General features: G+C 35.9%; 1 protein-coding gene across 1 annotated transcript in view; it reads right to left on the reverse strand.

The window, feature by feature from the left end:
* Positions 1–12,628, reverse strand: part of LOC102589318 (syntaxin-132-like) — a 31,460-nt gene extending 18,832 nt beyond the window's left edge. The window contains exons 1-3 of the mRNA XM_006346487.2: positions 12,452–12,628; positions 8,949–9,068; positions 8,729–8,785 (exon numbers count right to left, since the gene is read on the reverse strand). Of these exons, the coding sequence (XP_006346549.1) occupies positions 8,729–8,785; positions 8,949–9,068; positions 12,452–12,469 (195 nt within the window). The 5' untranslated portion in view covers positions 12,470–12,628. The remainder of the gene's footprint in view (positions 1–8,728; positions 8,786–8,948; positions 9,069–12,451) is intronic.
* Between the last annotated feature and the right edge of the window lie 9,199 nt (positions 12,629–21,827).

Consider the following 21,827-nt stretch of genomic DNA (forward strand, 5'->3'; position numbering starts at 1 on the left):
AAAGAACCATGGTGGATTTTTACAAGAAGTTATATGCAGAAACAGAAACTTGGAGGCCTTCATTTGAATTCTAAGATTGCTCTAAAATCAATTATAAAGAGAGTGAATAGTTAAAAAGACCCTTCACGGAGGCAGAGGTCTTCAAAGTTGTCAACATGTGGGCACTGGACAAGGCTCCTGGTCCGGATGGCTTCACAATGGGATTTTATAAAGAATGCTAGGAAGTTACTAAGGAAGATATAATAGCTACTATTAAGAACTTTAGCAGAATGAGAGTTTTGAAAAAACCTTCAATGCTACTTTAATTTCCCTGATTCCCAAGAGGAATGGTGTTGAAGAGTTAAAATATTTTAGACAAATAGTCTGATTGGAAGGGTCTATAAGATTATCCAAGCTCTTAACAAAGGATGAAATCAGTGATGGAAAAGATAGTCGATGTGCATCAAATGGCATTTCTCGAGGGGAGACAGATTATGGATGTTGTAATATTTGCTAATGAATTGGTTGATTCCAGCATCAAACTCAAAAGGTCAGGGATTCTATGCAAGTTGGACATTAAGAAGGCTTATAATCATGTCAATTGGGAGTTCTTGTTGACAATTCTTAAAGACATGATTTTGGTAACAAATGGATAAACTTGATAAGATTTTGCCTTTCTAATGTCAAATTCTCAGTATTGATTAATGGTGGACCCAAAGGTTTTTTTCTATCTCAAAGGAGGCTTAGACAAAGTTATCCTTTGTCACCTTTTCTATTCTTGATAGTCATGGAAGGACTTAATCATATGATTAAGGTCGCTGATAAGGCATGTATCTTCCGTACTTATTCAAGGAGGAAGAAGCGAAGAAAGATAGGAGAAGATAATGATTTACATCTTCTCAAATTCCTGGAGGTTTCACCCATGGAGCAATGAGTAGTTTCTTACCGTTATTAGGAGTTATTTGGCAGTTCCTTATGGTTACTAGAAGTTATCTATCCTTATCCTAAATAGTTATAAAGTAGTTATAAGTTATCTATTATATAATAGGAGATCTAGTAAATAAGTAGACAGATGGTAAGATATCTTTTAAATGCAGAAAAGGTTGTTCTAAGAGATACGAGATACTTGTCTCTCTTTGTATTTTTTACTGTTCTACGAGATACGAGATACTTGTGTCTCTCTTTCTCTTTGTATTTTCTGTTACTTTTATCCAGCAAAAGCCTCGGTTTCTATCATTGGTATAGAGCAGTAAGATTTGCCATGGTTAACACACGAACCAACGCTTCCCACAGTGAACCTATCATGCCGACTCCTGATTTGATTGGCCAGCAATTGACCACTATAGCAGCGAAATTGGAAGCCATTGGCGCTTTGGCTGCTGATGTGGCTGCATTAAAAGCACAAAACATGCAAAATCAACATGGAAAATCTAAAGTTTTACTAGAAGAGGGTGAGGTTGATAGCACTTGGAGGCATCAAGAAACTTATCAACGTTCGCACACAAAGATGGAATTTCCTAAGTATGAAGGAGGAGATCCTCGAGGTTGGATTTTGAAAGCAGAGAAGTATTTTCAAAATTATCAAACACCTAATGATTGCAAGGTTGATGTGGCTTCGATGTATTTGGAAGGAAATGCATTGGATCATTTTGCTTGGATCAACAGTGAAAGAACAATTTATTACTAGGATGAGTTGATGAAAGTTATGCAGGAAAATTACGGACCCGCTGAGTTTCAAAATCCAGATGAACATTTGTGTAGTATCCAACAGACTGGATCAGTGTTCGAGTATAGGCAAGAATTAGCAAAACGGGCAGCCTGTGTGCAAACTTGGCCAGAACATTGTTTGCTTGGAGTTTTCCTTAGCGGACTCAGAGAAGACCTTCGTGTGGATGTTAGGATTCACAAGCCTCGATCTGTGTATAAGGCGATGAGTTTGGCCTTAGAATATGAAGGAAAACAAGGACTAAATCAGTCCAGTAAGGTGCCTGCGTGGCCTTCTGTATCAAGACCTTTATCAATTGGGACTTCCTCTCCAACGGCTCGAGAATCCTTTAATTCTCAATCATCCTGCCAACCACCCTTGTCAACAGTCATCTCTTCCAAACACTTGCCCACTGAATTCTGAACAACAAATTCGGCGAGAAAAAGGCCTATGCTACCGTTGTGGAGACAAGTTTACCCCTGGTCATCGCTGCAAACCTGGGAATTTTGCACAATTGGAGTTAATGCAAGAGGAAAACCATGTGCAAAGTGTTGATGGTAATCAGAATGAAGACATACCCCCTACTGATTTGGGGGAGATCTCTTTTCATGCAATTTTGGGCAAAGAATTTTCTTCAACTTTGAAACTTCAAGGCACTCTTTGCGGGCATAAAGTGTTGATGTTGGTAGATAGTGGTTCGACGCATAATTTTGTAGCAGAAGAAATTGTCACGAAACTTGGGTTGGTAGTCCAATATATCCCTACTTTTGGTGTCCAGATAGGCAATGGTGAAATTATCAAATGCAACAAAGTTTGTCATGACCTGTCGGAGAGGTTTCTAACTTGGTCATAAAGCATGATTTCAACCCTTTTTCATTTGGTGGCGCAGACATGGTGTTGGGTATACAATGGTTAGCATCCCTCAACACAATACAAGCCAATTGGCACGGGCTGTTCCTAATCTTCCAATTGAATGAGAAAACTTATAAACTGCAAGGCGTTCATCAGAAAACACTCACAACAACTTCTTTCCAATAAGACCTTGAAGAACAGATGTTGACTAGAGATGCTATGTTGAACCTTATGAAGGCAGATTATAAGCACATAGACCTCTCTTCTAATGTTGGTGATGCTTCTATTTTTCGTCTTCAGTCATATGGCCAACAATCTCTGCTAGCTGCAAAGTTTCCAGATTTTCGCCTTGAGGACAAGTCCTCTTTCCAGGAGGGGTGTACTGATAAGGCACGTATCTTCCGTACTTATTCAAGGAGGAAGAAGCGAAGACAGATAGGAGAAGATAATGATTTGCATCTTCTCAAATTCCTGGAGGTTTCACCCATGGAGCAATGAGCAGTTTCTTACAGTTATTAGGAGTCATTTGGCAGTTCCTTATGATTACTAGAAGTTATCTATCCTTATCCTAAATCGTTATAAAGTAGTTATAAGTTATCTATTATATAATAGGAGATCTAGTAAATAAGTAGACAGATGGTAGGATATCTTTTAAATGCAGAAAAGGTTGTTCTAAGAGATACGAGATACTTGTCTCTCTTTGTATTTTTTACTGTTCTACGAGATACGAGATACGAGATACTTGTGTCTCTCTTTGTATTTTCTGTTGCTTTTATCCCGTAAAAACCTCGGTTTCTATCAGTCGCACAGTTGAATGGTTGGATCAAAGGCTTTGGATCTCAACCAAATGCCATTAAAGGAATGGAAATATCTCATCTTTTGTATGCTAATGACTCTCCAATATTTTGTGAAGCTGATGTGGTACAAATCAAACACCTTAGAGTCATCCTAACTATTTTTGAAGCTTTGTCAGGTTTACATGTGAACTGGCAAAAAAGCTTTCCTTATTTGGTCAATGATGTTCCAAATTTGCTATCTCTCATTGGCTGTCAGGTGGGAGTTCTTCCCACAATTTATCTGGGGATGTCTTTGGGGGCTGAAAACTGTTACAGAAATCTGGAATGAGGTTATAGAAAGGTCTGACAAAATATCATCAAGGTGGAAATCCCAGTATCTTTCCCTATGTGGGAGACTAACTCTCATTAATTCAGTTTTAAATGCTCTTCCTACTTACATAATGTTTATCTTTCCATTACCTAAAGGGATTAAAAAAAAAAGATTTGACACATTGAGAAGAGACTTTCTTTGGCAAGGCAACAAGAAGAAAAGCAGTAATTTGAGTAACTGGGAAGTTATAACCTTGAGCAAGAAACATGGCGGTTTAGGCATAAAGAACCTGAGTCTACATAATAGAAGTCTACTAAAAAATCACATTGGAGGTACAATAATGAGGACAGTGCACTTTGGAGGAATTTCATATCCCAGAAATATGGGATGTTGAACCAGTGGAACATAAATGATGTTAATAGTCCCTAAGGTAGCAGTGTGGTGGAGAACTATCAGAAACCAATGGCGAAACTACTAGCAAGACTACTGGAAAAATGTGGAGATTATTGTAGGAGATGGAATAAAAATTGATTTTTGGGTTGACCACTGGATTGGGCATAATCTGAAGTCTATGTTTCAGTTCTTTATTCTATAAGTCTCCAACAACATGACATGATCAACCAAATGTGGAGTCACAAGGGTGAAATCTAATCTTTAGTAGAGCTCTTAATGACTGGGAAGTAGAGAGTTTCGTAACACTGCTTCAGATATTGGGAACTTTTGGTGGATGCACCGATTCTACATACAGACTCGGGTGGAAACTAAACACGGGCCTTCTTAGTAAAGTCAGTGTATTGACAGTTGAATCAAAGCGGACCTGTAAAGGAGAATTGGCCTTGAAAACAAGTCTGGAAAGTAAAATTCCTATGAGGTGTCATTCTTTGTCCGCTTGGTAACCCTGCAGAACAATAGGAAGCCAAGAGAGAAGTTTTTTATGGTGTTCTTTCATTCTTAAATTGGATTGACAATTCAAATGATCGTGTCATAATTGGGTGTGATACGATTCTTACAGTAGAAATCTCTTGAAGAATCTACCACCTGATTAGAGAAAGCTTCATCTACTCCAACTCCTCCAATGGACTGCACAACTTAATCTCCTAAGTGCTCGTCCAAAGCGGTCAATGAAATCAGAAAAATTGTCCCTGTTGCACATATTGCAACAAGTAGACATACTTGAGATGGTGTTATTTTCTACATGGCATACCACAATCATTTAAGGTTAATGTTGCTCAACCATCAACAATAACTAATGTAGCTCAATCTAGTAATGGTGGAGTGAGAAGGTACACTAATCTAGGAATTTAAGGAGATTCTGAACTCTCATAAGGTTTCTATTAAGTGCTTCTGAATTTATCTCCAGCAATTCCAGACTATTTACTCATAATACTTGTTCTGAATCACCACCTTCAATAATACTCGGAGATAGATCTGAACCCACTACTATAGCATTGCTAACCCTATTCCTTCTTTGCCATAACTTATGTTCTTTATTTGTCCTAATGAACTTTCAAAATATTTTCAATATGTCAACTAACTCAAACACAGTCTACGCTTAGTACCTTCCACCGGAGTGAATCTCACGGTCTTCACCATCTTCTTCCCATAGTATTTTTATGAAAACAACCTTCCCATACTATTGGGGTTCATCATTCTGTTTCTAATTCTCTAATCTCTATTACTCCTATATAGTTAATGTAGTCATCCACCTTCTCAAAGTTGTTAATTACACCTAGTTTTATTGCTCTGTGGAACAGTATGGTTTGTCATTTTCAGGATTCCCTCTATCGCCTGAAGCAGTTCCACAAGCTTAGGACATCAAAAATCAAAATTATGTAATCGTCCATCAATTTGGCTTAATGTGGAGTCATGCTGGTTATTCATTATTATACACCATGAAGCTAACTAATATACTCATCTCTTCTCAGGCAGAATATTGTCATCATAGGTGATGCAGATGGCATGATCCACTTGTAACACCACTGGAATCATCATTTTTAAACCAATGATTTTGGCAGATTGAAGTATTTTCCTTGGAATTGAGGGGAGAAAATCTAGTCATGGCGCATGCCTTTTGTGAGAAATAAATAATATTTAATTGTGTATGTAAATAGTTACATTGAGACCCTATTTATAGACGCTACATTGGAATCCTTTTCCAACTAGGATTCCTATTCTTATTCCTATTCCTATTCCTATTCCTATTCCTATTCCTATTCCTATTCCTATTCCTATTCCTATTCCTATTCCTATTCCTATTCCTATTCCTATTCCTATTCCTATTCCTATTCCTATTCCTATTCCTATTCCTATTCCTATTCCTATTCCTATTCCTATTCCTATTCCTATTCCTATTCCTATTCCTATTCCTATTCCTATTCCTATTCCTATTCCTATTCCTATTCCTATTCCTATTCCTATTCCTATTCCTATTCCTATTCCTATTCCTATTCCTATTCCTATTCCTATTCCTATTCCTATTCCTATTCCTATTCCTATTCCTATTCCTATTCCTATTCCTATTCCTATTCCTATTCCTATTCCTATTCCTATTCCTATTCCTATTCCTATTCCTATTCCTATTCCTATTCCTATTCCTATTCCTATTCCTATTCCTATTCCTATTCCTATTCCTATTCCTATTAGGAAATACTTATTTCTATTCTAACACCTTTCATAGAGGAAAAAAGCTCTAGATATTTTCGAGGCAGGAATGCTTGGTTTAAAGCTAGCCTACAAATGACAGATTAATTTGCAAACAGAAATAACTAAGTGCCTCCACTCTCTATCAGTTTAAACTTTTAGACAAAGTGGTTCCTATGGTCCAAATGGTAAAGAAGAAGTCAATGGTCATGAATTCAAATTTACTGCTACCCACCAACAAAATATTTCCCAATAAAAAATTTAAAAAGATATCCATGTAATAGAGTGTATTGTAGACTGGAAACAGAAATAGAAACATTTGTTTTTTAAAAGTTAAAATTTCAGATGAGACAATCTGCATAATTAATCGATCCCAATGCCAAGCTTCTAGGTCTGGCAAGATAACGGGAGTATTGAAGATTGGTTAGAAAGTTGAACCATTTGACAACTACTCGTTCAGACATCTCATTTAAGGGAAGTGTTGGCAATGAGTTCTTAGACTAATCATGAGATAGTCATTGGAGAATTATGGTTTGTACTTTGAGGTAAGCAAAAGGTTCCAAGAAAAACACTATTATATGAAGATAGAGCGATATACTTTCACATATGCAATGGACTGGTTGTCCTTCATATAAACGTTTGACCACCAGCACCAGGTACTATCTTAGTTGGAGGATTTCTTGGAAAGGCAAGAAATAGTTTGTCACCGTCCATTACAGATGCAAAATAAAGGTCAATGGCCTGTTGGGACTTTGTGAGAGCTAGTTTGGCTAAGACAGTTGGTTAATAAGGAGTAATGGCCTGTTGGGACTCTGTGAGAGTTAGTTTGGCTAAGATAGTTGGTTAATAAGGAGTGCTGAAAATTATCACCATGTAGTTGATTTGTGACGATTAGGGTGCCTTGCAATTGCATTTAATCTGTCTTCACAAAAGAACCAGACATATTAAGATTGATTATCACTTTGAATGGCAAATAGCATCTAAAAATATAATTACAACTTCTATTTGGTAAAATGATCAACTTGAGGATCTTTTATCCAATCACTTAAACGAACAGGAATATATATTATATGTAACAAGCTTATAGCATACGATGTATATGCTTCATTGTGAGAGGAAGCACTGATTTTGAATAGGTAATTATGTAATTACTCTAATATCATAGATAGAGGAAGACACATTCAACAATTAGGATAGGATCCCATTATCAACAGGATAGGATTCCAACAATCAATGGAATAATAGTAAATAAAGTTATGTCTAAATACACAATGGTTGAGAACCAGAGCTCTTATGTATCCTCAAACATTTTACTTCCTCTCTAGTCTATTCTCTATGTAAACACACAGCGTGCAATTAAAAAGAATCATCTTCCATAATGCAGAACTTCGTAGGAGTAGTGACAAAAAGAGACACAATATGGAAGAAAGTGGCTTATGCACCAGGTGGTCAAAACAAAAATAGTCGCATCTTACATAAACAAAAACATTACAGGATTAAAATAGATCTTCGAATAACAAATATCAAAAACCCTAAGAGTGAAGGACAAACCATTTAAAAGTGAGACCATAATTGTTGAAATACAGATATCCTATTTTCTTTGTTCTTTCATGTCGAGCTTTGGAAAGCCACCGAGAGGGAGAATGAATGATAGACTGCTAAAAGTCTTGAATAAAGCATTGATAGTGTTAAAGAATGACAAAAGTCCCACATCGGTGGTTAATGAGATGGGTGGACTCCTTATAAGGCTTGGGCAATCCTCCTCCCTTTGAGCTAGCTTTTGGGGTGTGAGTTAGGCCTAAGACCTAATTTAACATGGTATCAGAGAAGGGCCCGTCTCATCCGATGTTGGGGCCCCCAAAATCAAAATTGTCCACGCACCAGATGCTAAGCACTGGGCGTGAGGTGGGGTGTTAAAGAATGACAAAAGTCCCACATCGGTGGTTAATGAGATGGGTGGACTCCTTATAAGGCTTGGGCAATCCTCCTCCCTTTGAGCTAGCTTTTGGGGTGTGAATTAGGCCTAAGACCTAATTTAACAAATAGCTTTGCAAAGGAGAAACACTCATGATACAAACAAGAAAAACCCAACCTCACTAAACCAGGTTGGAAAGGAAGATGACATACTCAAGAAACATGACCTCATGTTTTGTGTATAGAGCTTCAAACTCATGGAAACATCACAATCAATGTTTCCCACATTGACCTCTACTCTGAGTAAGTGGTGAAAATATTTTCACAAATAAAAATAAATAATCTAAACAGAAAAATGTTCTATCCCTTGTATGCCCATTACTAGGCATGAATCAGACAACTAAGAAAACCTAACAAACTTTAACGGAATTTTCAAAGGAAATTCTATGCCACTCACTACATGCTACAATTGCAGTCAAACTGAAATTAGGAAAGGATGAGTACATCAGTATAATAGAAGGACATTTATACCTGAAGCTTCTTCAGGAGCTTTTCCAACTTTTCATACTGCTTCTCAATTTGTTGAACCTAGCAACAATGCAAGAAAAAGAGACAAGGAAATGAGCAAGCAGGAAATTTTAGGAGATCAACTTCAACATATGGGAGAGAAAGTAATTGAGGAAAGGAGGGAAAACGAAATTATCAGTGTTAATTTTCCAAGATAAACATGTATAAGATTCTGCAGCAAAACCTGCTTAAAGAAATCATCAAGACCTAGTTCCCCAGAGTCCATTGGTCTTTGTATTCCCATTTCAATATCTTCATTTCTATCATTTTGATGCCTGGGAGCCTCAAAGGTATCAACACCATCCTACAACACAAATCAAACAGATAGATAATGAAAAACAACATTCTTCTTTTTCTGTTTTTGATGACGAAGGAAACCTGCAGCCGGTGGGCACAGGGTAAAACCCCCGCACCCGCACTAGGCAAGCCCGGTGCGACGAGCTCGATCCAGAAGGCAAACCCCTTGCTTTCGCTGGCAAGGGGTTTCCAACTTGAAACCTCCAACATGGAAGTCCCAAGCCCAAACCACTGGGACACTCCGAAGGGTAACATTCTTCTTTTTCTTTGACAAGCGCAAATCAAAAGAATGTAGGATTTTACAAGGAATGCATAAAGTGACATGCTTCTGAGACTCGATCAATACCAAAAATAATTTAAGGAAAAAAACCTACTTGTAGAGCCTTGTGACAAGCAAAACCAGTTCCAAACCAGAAAAGAGTACAACAGTCACCATAGGTTGACAACCAACTTAAGTATAATTTAACTATGATGTATCCTCCGAATTTGAACCTAAATATACTGGCATACATATAGATGATTCATATAGTCATCTCAACTAATTTTGGGTTGAAGTGCACTTGATAGGTTAAAATACTAGTTTCTAAAAAGGCACAGAAGTATTCTAAGATCTCAAAGAAGTACAGCACAACGTACATCAAATATGGACCTGAAATAATTATTCAACAGAGAGAAAGGAAAATCTTATGATAAGTATTTAATAAGTACTTAAACATGAGAAGAAAAAGGTTTGGTTTCTATCACATATTTTATTAATTGGACAGAAAAGAAAAGCATTTGCAAAATTCTAACAAAAGAGAGTTTTTGATGCCGACTGTAAGAAGGAAATGAATTTTCAGGTGTCTCACACAAGCTAGGAGAGTATATACAACTGGAAATTTTAACCATAGATCACAATAACCAATTATTTTCTGGATCAAGTCTGAGATTCAGATTATGCATAAAGCAAAATAGATCTGATCAGTCGGTTGTGTTGAAACCTACATCTGTTCAACAGGACTCCCTACAAGCTTTTTCACAGTAATATTGTCATAATGATAATTTATAAGCATTAGCAACATTATGGTCAATACAAACTCTTTTTATTTTTAAAAACAATAGGGTCCAGATTAGCTTGCACACCTCTTTCAATCCTCTGGCTATTCGCTACCTCCTACCGCCAAAGGTATATGATAAATCTAACAACAATGGCTAGACAGATGGAATAAATCATTTGACACTTTATGCTTCTGTTGAGATTCGAACCTTGGTCTCCATGGTCCATTCCAACCTCATTGACAGTTAGGACACACCCTTGGGTGTTGGTCAATACAAAAAAAACATCCATTCATATTTCATAAAACTTAAAGAGGATACCATTTATTAAGACTCTTTTTAGAGAAACCAATGATTAAGTAGGCGTTTGGCCATGCGATACCATATCACGATATGGTGTCGTGAGATGGAATCAGCGTTTGGACATGCGATTTTACGCTGATTCCATCTCATGATTCCATATCATGAGAGGTGATACCATATTCTCCAAAAACCATGATATGGAATAACATGGTGATTCCATATCATGATTTGAGATATTTTAATACAATAATTGATCCATGAGTTTATATTTTGTTAAAACAACCCCACATTTATATCTACTAACCATTTGTTTCATATGTAAATAAAATTTATAATCACATCATTACTTTTTAAAATTTATTATTCTCACCAATATAAAATTTATTATTACTTTAAATTTGGTGAATATAAATGATAAAGTAGAAATTCATTTGGTGAATATAAATAAGAACGAAGGGAGTAATACTTTTTTGATTTTTCATAATAAAAATTCTTAATCTTATGACTAAGCAAATATAATATTGATAAAAGACAATTTTCATTGGCGGTGCCGCACTTTCTTAATCTTAGTATTCGCAAAATGTTCGTTCACATGACTGAAGAATATCAAGTCCAATTGATTGAGGACTTGGGAAAATTTGATCAATTAGTTATTAATATTTAGTCAAGTGGACTAGTTATAATTTTTTTGATTAAATTTTATTAGAAGTGTTTTTGACTCAAACTTGTGGTAACTTTTTAAAATTTCGTTATTCAATAATATTTAACTATTGATTTTTCTTGTAAATAGTTAGAAGTCAGTGATGTTTGTTAATTTTTATCTTAGTGTATTTAACTTCTAAGTTAATATTTACTCACTAATGTATGTTTTTTTTCTACTTTATAGGTTATTTGTAAGAGTAGTTGAGAGATATGAGCATATCAAGTACAATTTATGTTCAATTTTTTTAATTAAATTAAAGTTAGATAAAACAATTACTTAAGTGAAGAACAAATAACTTTGTAATAATTTATTATGCGATTTTATAATTTTTGTTTATTTGATAAGATTGAATAAACAATTGGGGCTATTTTAATAGTTTTACAACTTATGAGATTTTTATGTTTATGAGAAAATATACAACACAAAAATTCCATATCGCATGTCCAAACAAACCTTCAATTTCATCTCATGATTCCATATCATGATACCATATTCTGATTCCATATCATGATACCATATCGCATGGCCAAACGGGCCCTAAAACTCATTGTTCCACAAAGGGAAGAGCAAGCTAAAGTGTGAACTCAATAAACATGTTTAAATGAAACTTCAGATGTCTTTACCACCCAATGAAGCCTAATAAGGTATCTTCTTTTACTTTCTTTGTTATGTTGAAACAGCATTTTGTTAGGAGCCACACTAAAAGGCAAGTAATATAGTAGAAAGGGAAGGGGAAAACAAAGAATTTTCTTCCTTCACCTCTTCTCTCACCCTTAGAAGTTACATTTAAAACGAGCTGAACCTTAGTAGCTAAAAGAGGACGTCAATGCAGCTTCAAGCCTTCAACAATTATGGTAATGTAAAATGTCATAGAATGCTTAGCACATTTATAAAATACATTATCCATGATCAAGTACATTCTAAATACTTTTTCTCCAAATCAAATCAAGGAGAAAAAATAGGAAATCAAGAAAATTGTTATGTTTAGAAATCAACTGCATGACAGCAACTAAGAAAGTCCAATATTTGCAGTTTTTAACAATTGTCACAATCCAAAATGTCATTTTTCTGCAGCCCAATTCCCACTTTCAGCTTACCCATCTGCTATAAGTCATATATAATGCTTACTACACGTAAAGATCCTTTATTAACAACCATAAGCTCACTACCAAACCTATTCTTCAAATCAATTAAATAAAATTGCTGACAATACAGCAATAGTTGATAAATTGAGCTACAAAAGCTGTGAGAGATGAAAAAAATCGCAAAAGTAATTTTAACATATCCATCTAATTATCAGCAGCAAAAGAAATTAAGAATACTCGTGTACATGGAGAGAAAGAACTTACATTTAAAAGGTCATTCATGGTGATACAGAAGAGTTAAGGATCTTTCTTGGCTCTCTCTTTAAGGTTTTCCTTCCACCCTTCACAATTTTAGAGAGAGGAAAAGAAATAAAGCGAGAGAATGTGTTTTGCTTTGCTGTTCAAACAGCGAGTGAAGAAGGAGGAGAGACAGCGGTGAAGGAAGTTTTCTTATATTCATTTGGGATAATTTTAAATAAAATATCAAATTTTAAATAAAGTATATTTATTATTTCAATTTTTTAAGAATGTAAAAAATTGATTTATAAGTCAATATGTTATAAAAAATTAAAATTTTAAATTTTACAAAAAAAAATAACACATATTTGGTATGAAGAAATTGTTCATATCATGTGAATGTGATCGAATTTTTTATAAAAGAATAGTTAATTATTACCATTTAACTGGTTTATTACTCTTTGAATGTTTAAATAAATATTTATTTAAAAGTTCACAAATGTAAATATTCATTAATTTATAAAAGAAATGGAAAAGGATCAAAATTGCCCCTGAACTATGCGAATAACCCATTTATACCATTTGTTACATTTTGAGATAAAAAATGCATCTACCGTTATCCTAAGCGACCACAAATATCCTCAACAGTTAAAAACCCAAAATTTTAGTGACATGGCAAACCATGTGGGACTAATCCCTACACCTAAGTATTGCTAATTAGGATTCACTTGAAAAAAACTAGTCATTTAGCGGCGACAAAAGTCGCCACAAAATCTCAAAATGTCGCTACTAAAGATTTTCATTGATTTTTAATATTAAATTATGATTTTGCATTTCTTTTCTTCTAGTTTTTAAAAAATCACAAATAATATTGATCAAGGAGGAGTTTGAAGACATCATATGTTTTATTTTTATGTCATATGTAAATGCATAAAATGTACAATAATGCTTTATGTAGTAGGAGATTTGAGTCGAGAAGTAATTTTGATGATTTTCGTAATAATATTGGATTTTTTAAAATTGATAGTACATGTTATTTATTTTAGAAAATTAGTTGCAACCGAAATTTAATATCATATTTTCTTGTTGAAAAAATAGGTTTTACTAGTGAATGGCTATTGCAACCTTAGTCACACCGCTAAAAATCACTCAAAACCTTTAGTGACAATATTTTGAATTTTGTGGCGACTTTTATCGCTACCAAAGATCTAATTTTTTTGAAGTAAAATCTAGTTGACAATGCTTAGGTGGAGGGTTTAGTCCCATGTCGCTTTCCGCGTCACTAGAATTTCGGGTAGTTAACTATTGAAGATATTTGTGGTCTCTTGGGATAACGGTGGATTGATATTTTTGGCTCCAAAAATATGGAAGTTCAAGTGCTATGATCACTTCAGAACCATTAATGGAAGCTCAAACTATTTAGCTTGGGCTTCTTCAGTTGAGTTGTGGTGCAAGGGTCAAGGCCTCCAAGATCACTTAACCAACAATGCTTGTGTTTGTGTGGTAGATGAAAAAGCAAAGGCTAGTGAGGCAGATGATAAAGCAAAAGCACAATGGGAGAAGGTTGATGTTCAATTATGTAGTCTCCTATGACGATCTATCGATTCCAAGTTAATGCCCTTGTTTCACCCATCCCAGACATGTTATTTAGTTTGGGAAAAAGCACGTATTTTATATACTAATAATATATCTCAATTCTGTGATGTGATATCTAGAATGACCAACTTAAAGAAACAAGAATTCGATATGTCTACTTACTTAGGATAGGTACAAGCAATCATGGAGGAATTTGAAACATTGAGCTCAGTCACTATGAATGTGGAAAAACAACAAGAGCAAAGACAGACGTTGTTTCTAGTTCTTACACTTGTTGGACTTCCTCCTGACCATGATTCAGTGCGTAATCAAATTTTAGCTAGTTGTGCAGTACCTACAATTGGTGAATTATTCTCTCGTCTACTTCGTCTAGCCGCGCCTCCGATTCACAAAGTAGTTTCATCATCCACCATTGACTCGTCTATTCTGGCATCTCAAACCATAGACAAACGAACATATCAGCCTATGGAGAATCGGCGAGGAGGTGGTCATTTTAGAAGAGCTCAATCCAAGTGTAGTTATTGTCATAAGCTTGGCTACACTCGTGACATATGTCATATTTTTCATGGTCCACCACCCAGTTATGATCCTACTTCTATAAAGGAATATAATGAGTACCTTCAGAATCGCCAAGCAAGCCAACATCTCCACAAATAGCATATGTTGCTCAACCTGATCAACAACCCAATAATGCTCATATTGCTCAAGTAGAATATGATGAGTTCCTTCGATATCGAGCAAGTAAGAAAATGTCTCCACAAGTAGCCTCGGTTACTCAGCTTAATGTTCATGTTGGGGGTAATTCTTTTGCTTGTGTTTCATAGTCTAGTACTCTTGGATCATGGGTTATGGACTCAAGCGCTTTTGATCATATTTCTGGTAACAAATCACTTATGTCTGATATTGTTTATTCACAATCTCTTCCTAGTATTACTTTAGCCAATAGGATCCAAACAAAACCAAAAAGGGGTTGGAAAAGCCAAACCGCTCTCTTCTGTCCCTCTAGACTCTGTTATTTATGTCTCTGGTTCTCCTTTTCATCTAGCATCTGTTAGTCGCTTGACGTGTGCCTTACATTGTGGCATAACTTTTTTTGATGATTCTTTTCTTAGGACCGCAGTACGGGACAATTGATTGGCACATGACATGAATCACAAGGCCTTTACTATTTTACCTCTTCAAATTCCGTCACAGCATGCTCCGTTACAGTTCATCCAGCCTTAATTCACAAACGTTTGGGACATCCGAGTCTATCCAAACTACAGAAGATGGTGCCTAGTTTTTCTAGTTTATCCTCATTAGATTGTGAGTCGTGTCAACTTGGGAAACACATCCATGCTACATTTTCCCGTAGTACTGAGGTCGTTCAGAGTCTATTTTTTCATTAGTCCATTATGATATTTGGGGTCCTAGTAGAGTCAGTTCACCCTTAGGTTTTCGTTATTTTGTTAATTTCATTGATGATTATTCAAGATGTACTTGGGTTTTCTTAATGAAAGATTGTTCTGAGTTATTTTTTATATCCAAAAGTTTCTTTGTTGAAATACAAAATCAGTTTGGTGTTTCTATTCGTACTTTTCGTAGTGATAATGCCTTAGTATACTTATCCTCTCAGTTTCAGGAATTTATGACTCACTAAGGAATTATTCACCAAACATCTTGTCTATATACCCCTCAACATAATTGTGTAGCAGAAAGGAAGAATAGACATCCCATTGAGACTGATCGCACTCTCCTCATTGAATCCCATGTTCCGCTACGTTTTTGGGGTGATGCAGTCCTTGCATCTTGTTATTTAATTAATAGAATGTCCTCATCTTCTATTCAAAATCAGGTTCCACATTCCATACTATTTCCTCACTTACATCTATACTCTATCACCCTCGTGTCTTTAGGAGCACATGTTTTTTTCATAACTTATCCCTAGGTAAACAAAAAATAGCCCCTCGTTGTAATGACCCGGTAGGTTATTTTTGAGAATTTTGAACTATGCGTTTAACTTGAGTTAATTAATTGATGGGTAATTGTAGATGATTAACTTAATCGATAGTTAAGGGGCTAAAGTGATAAGTTATTTAAGACCCTATACTATTTGACCCATATATCTTAAAATAAGTAGTAGAGTTTATCACTTTTATACTTAAATCATTTAGAAAGAAAAGGGCGTCGGTTACAGAACAAAAGGGCACGAAGAATTGCAGGTAAGCAAATTTCCCCCGGCCTTCCATTTTTGTATATGCCTACATTAATTATTCCATATAAGAGTATTATTATATGATAGAAATCTTGGGTTGGAAAATAAAGTTAGTGGTTGGTAGGTTTGTTGGAATTGCCGTGACCTTTTGGATCTAAAGGGACAAAAATTCTAGTGGTTAATAAATGAATGGTAATCATAAGTAATCATGTTTCCGAAGTTTTGTTTAACCGTTCTACAACATGGAATCTTGTTATTCCTAAACCAATGGGAAGGCATTTACGAAATTAGTGCAATTAATATTTGATTTATATATATATATATATATATATATGTATGAATGGAGTTGGCATCTTATGATATTTATGCAATTGGGTTGAAAGGATGTATTTTGCAACTTAAATTAAAGAATATGTAGTGCACTTTTGGAGATAGGGGGATCAGGAATTGAGTAGCTAATTATTGGCCATGAATTGGCAATTAAGCATTATTAATGGTAGATAACATGGATGTAAATATGGGTTAGATTTCGCTTAGGTTACTGATTATGTATTAGTTTGGATTTTTTTTGGAATTCTTATGTTCATCACATTATGATTCAAGTTTTGACATATTAAGATAGGTACTTAAATATTATGTGTGTTATATTATATGAATATTATTAGATTTATGATATTGGAGAACTTGGAATTAACCCTAGACTTCAAATTTGGAAATAAGAGAATTGACAAGTTAAACTTGATTATAGATTTGAGTGAGTTTTTGGGTCTAGGCTAAGCCTATAGCAATATGGGTGTTGTTAGTTCTAAAATCTTATTGTGACCATGTATTTGAATATATTGCATTGATTTGGAAGCTCAACGAAAAGAGAAGGCTCAAGTCCCGGAGTGAATTGTTGATTAATTGAGGCAAGTGGATTTCTAAACCCTTGTTAAGTGTATATAATCGTGTATTTCCTTGTAATATGTGTTTGAGAGTAATGAGACTTGGTGATGGATTGATTTGTCCATATTGAATCATTCTAATGTGTGAAAAAGTGGTAATAAAAGGCAATGTGATTAATTATTGGTGTGTGATGTGTTGAGAATAGTTTTGAAAGGCTTATTGATTCATTTTTTATGTTGTATCACAATTGTGTTGTTGTAAATGGTGCATTCTTATAAAAATGATTATCTCCTGATTATTTGTGTGAACATGTCATTTGCATTGGTTATGAGACATGGTTAATTTTGATAAGTGTTATGTGAATTGAGGAGGATGTATCATTTCGAGGGACGTGTCGCGCGCTCCGACAGATACTAATATTCGAGGGCCGTGTCGCACGCCGCGATGGATGCATGGACAAATATGTTCCTCATGGGTCCCGGACTGAGAGACTGCGGGTGTGTATAGTTAGGTCAGACATGCATTACTATACTTGACATTGCATAATTTTGATAAGTGTTATGTGAATTGAGGAGGATGTATCATTTCGAGGGACGTGTCGCGCGCTCCGACAGATACTAATATTCGAGGGCCGTGTCGCACGCCGCGATGGATGCATGGACAAATATGTTCCTCATGGGTCCCGGACTGAGAGACTGCGGGTGTGTATAGTTAGGTCAGACATGCATTACTATACTTGACATTGCATTTCATTGCATTGCTTATCTTTACCATTTGTGAACTTGTGAGTGCCTTTCTGTGAAACTTGTGATTTGTGAACCTGATCTTATGTGTTGTTGATTTGTATTGTTGAAGTGATGTGGTTGAACTATGACACTATGTAAATTGTGAACTGTTAGGTTGGGCTGATTTTTATGGAAGTTGTTGTCACGACCCAAGGGTACCCCCTAGACGTAACAAGGCACATAGAACCCCGAAAGGTACCACTTAAACCACTTAGCATACCGTAACATAAAGTAGTAGAACAATAAGAGTAAAAACGCATTTAAGTCCAAAAAGTCTTTATAAAAGAAAAGTGGAAGTCTAGACTTGTCTTAATTAGCCATCTATTACAATTCATGAATCAAAATAGGGTCACAGCCCCAACAACATAATCCGGAAATAGGAAGTACTAAAAAGAAACTCAAAATGAAATGTCCCGTCCTCGAATCATGAGGACTCACCACAAGCAAGGAGAATAGTCAAATCCAAGCTTGAACCAAATGATAACTGCCTTAAGAACCGGAACCTACACTTTGGGAAAAATGTAGAAAATATGGGTTAGTCCAAAAATGCACTAAGTATGATAGTCATGCACAAAATCCTTAAAAACATGCTAAAAAGGACATTTTAGTCGAATGCATGTCATTTACTAGTTTAAAGCATCATTTTGAAGATAATGAAAAAGGTCTAAGTCATAAGCATAAACAACTCATATGTCATTATACCATAATAGGAACATACCATAAATACCCTCAAAGCATACTTGTGCAATGCATGAATAAGATTCCATAATCCCACCCATACTAAGTAAAGCTTCTTGAGAAGCTATAGTTCATATCTCATTTTTTTGTTCATACTATCATAAAGGGAGATTAGCCTTAACCGACATAGACCATGGGAGCTTACCATGGAATTCGGTGTCTACCCTACACCAAAAAGGGGTTGTCCTACTTGCCTAAGGTTGAACCATACTCTTAGCTTAGGTGGATCCACTAGCTAAAGACCTATGAGGGTACATAGTTTATGGGATAAGGGGATTGTTACTAGAAACCAAACCTCTACTAACGTGAGGGCTTCCATCTCATATCATTATCCACTCGGTGCTAAGCATAATTCCCATTGAGTTCATGTTAAGTCTTGACTTAAGTTCATAATTACGGAAGAATATCTTGACATTCAATCCATAGAACTCATACTAAACCTCATAGATTCAATAGGTGAGACTAGTCTTCCAACCTTAGAATCACTACATGTGACAAACCTTTCACATCATATCATATTCATACTTAAGTGTGTACATGAGGATAATCATCCAATCAACGAAAAAATTAGATCATGATCATATTCACTTTACTCTCAAAGTGATCTAAAAGCATATTCATAAACCTCATATCATGCATAATTCTCATGCTTTGTCCTTCAGGGGGTCATAGATCACATTCAATCAACTTATATAGAATTACTACATTAGACATGAATGATAACATGATTCAAGTAATTCAATTACTAGATGCATAATTCTATCATATTCTACTTGCATCAATAAATACCCACACTTTGAGATCCAAATTGAGAAAATAGGGGAAATCATGGATTCTTTGGGAATTCAACATAAAACCATATAAAATCATCAATATAACCATAATTAAACATAATTCAATAATTAAAAACAAATTTGAAAGGAATCCATGAGATTGAAGTCAAACCCTAACTTTTGGGATTTCTAGCTTTGAAATTAAGGGTTTTGGAGGGATTCCATGGATGAAAACTATCTATGGATGAAGAACTACCATACCTTGGTGAAGAAATCCAACGAATTTGAGTGAAAAAGCCTCCCTCTTCAAACCCTAGCTTGATTTTTCTTCTTCTTCTTCCTTGGGGTTCTAGAGAGAAAATTTTGGGGGAAGTTGGTTTTTGATTTGTGAATTTGGAAATTATGATTTGGATGCTTAGTTTAGGGACTAAAGAACCTTATATAGTTAGTCTAATTTAGTTTAAAACGACGTCATTTAATGTTAATTAAAACCCCAAAACACCCCTAGACTTAATTCCCAAGACTTAATAAAAAAAACTATTTTCCAGCCTTGACCCACGACTCCACGACCCACGGACAGTGGGTGGGACCACGACCTGTGCTGGTAATCCGTGGTTCATGGTCTGCAGCTTGAAAATGAGGGCTTAACCTACGGAGCCAAGCCACGTGGCTTGGACCAATCCACGAGGCGTGGGTCCTGCCTATGGCTACTGCCTTAGGCAGATTCCATGGAGGCCTCACCTACGCTGCCCACCTAAGGGGTGTGGGTCCATCCATGTGGCGTGGGTGGACTTCGTGGGAGGTGCTGGTTTTGGGAAGTTTTAGGGTCCTCCTCAAGGACCCTTGGTTGGTCCTTGGGGGGTCGTACCTTGACGTTTAGGCCCAAAAACCTTTACATTGAGTACCGGGAGTTATTTACGACTCTAACCCTTACGTTAGGCTCTAGTTTCTAGAATATTACATTATCTCCCCCTTGGGAACATTCATCCTCGAATGACGATCTAGACACCTTACGAAATTAAATATTCAAGACTAGCTGCCCATCATGCATGAAACATAAAAAATAATGCACAATTCAAAGGAGGAAACTTCAACTCCATCTAAAACGTAGTCAATGCAACACAAGGGAGTAGGAACTACATCTAACAACCCATTATGCATGAAAGTCAATATTTCACATATTCATAGGAGGAATTACCTTCTCTAACTAAAATCATTATCAACACAATGTCATGGAGCCAATATGCAATTACTCTCAAAAGCATACTAACGCATATTCATCAACTCATCTCATGAAGTCAAATAGGCAACTCATACTAAATGCACAACAACATGAGAAACATAAATCATGAAAGCTCATTTTCTTTACTAAACATGAATTTCATCAAGAACATGCATAACATAAGGAAATCATGGAAAAGCTCATACAACACACATGACTCCCAAACCACTAAAACTCAAGAGGAACTAATTAATTACCTCAAGCTTGAATAGGAGTGGAAGGAAAAAGATGAGGATATTGGAACTTCATATCGGCCTCGGCCTCCCAAGTAGCATTCTCAACTAGATGATTCCTCCATAAAACCTTAACGGAAGTTATTTCCTTGTTCCTCAATCTCTTGACTTGCCGGTCTAGGATTTCTACTGAAACTTCTTCATATGAAAGGCTTTCATCAACTCCCAAACCTTCTTGGGGAATAATGGACACCGGATCCCCAATACACTTTTTAAGCATAGAAACATGAATATCGGGACCAACTCATTTGAAAGTCCAACTCATTGGCAACTTTCCCAATACGCTTCAAAATTTGATATGGGCCCACATACCGGGGACTAAGTTTCCCTTTTTTGCCAAACCTCATCACACCCTTCATAGGTGAGATTTTCAAATAGACCCAATCATCAACTTCAAATTCTAGGTCCCTTCTCCTCACATCGGCATAAGACTTTTGCCTACTTTGAGCCGTTCTCAACCTCTCTTTAATGAGCCAAACTTTCTCAATAGCTTCATAAACCGATTCGGGACCAATAAGAGCAATTTCACCTACCTCAAACCAACCAACCGAAGACCTACGTCTCCTACCATACAAGCTTCAAAAGGAGCCATATCGATACTTGAGTGGTGACTATTATTGTAGGCAAACTCTATTCACGGCAAATGGTCATCCCAATTACCTTTAAAATCTATAACACATGCCCTCAACATATCCTCTAAAGTTTGGATAGTGCGTTCCGCTTGACCATCCATTTGAGGGTGGAAAGCGGTGCTAAGTTTCACCTTAGTACCAAGCCCTTTTTGGAATGACTTCCAAAGTGAGATGTAAATTGAGTACCCCGATCCGAAATGATAGATTGAGGAACTCCATGCAACTTTACTATCTCTCTTATATACAACTTGACATAGTCTTTCGCCGAATGAGAGACCTTGACGG

Source organism: Solanum tuberosum, unplaced genomic scaffold (assembly GCF_000226075.1).
Source record: "Solanum tuberosum cultivar DM 1-3 516 R44 unplaced genomic scaffold, SolTub_3.0 scf00077, whole genome shotgun sequence".
NCBI lineage: Eukaryota > Viridiplantae > Streptophyta > Magnoliopsida > Solanales > Solanaceae > Solanum > Solanum tuberosum.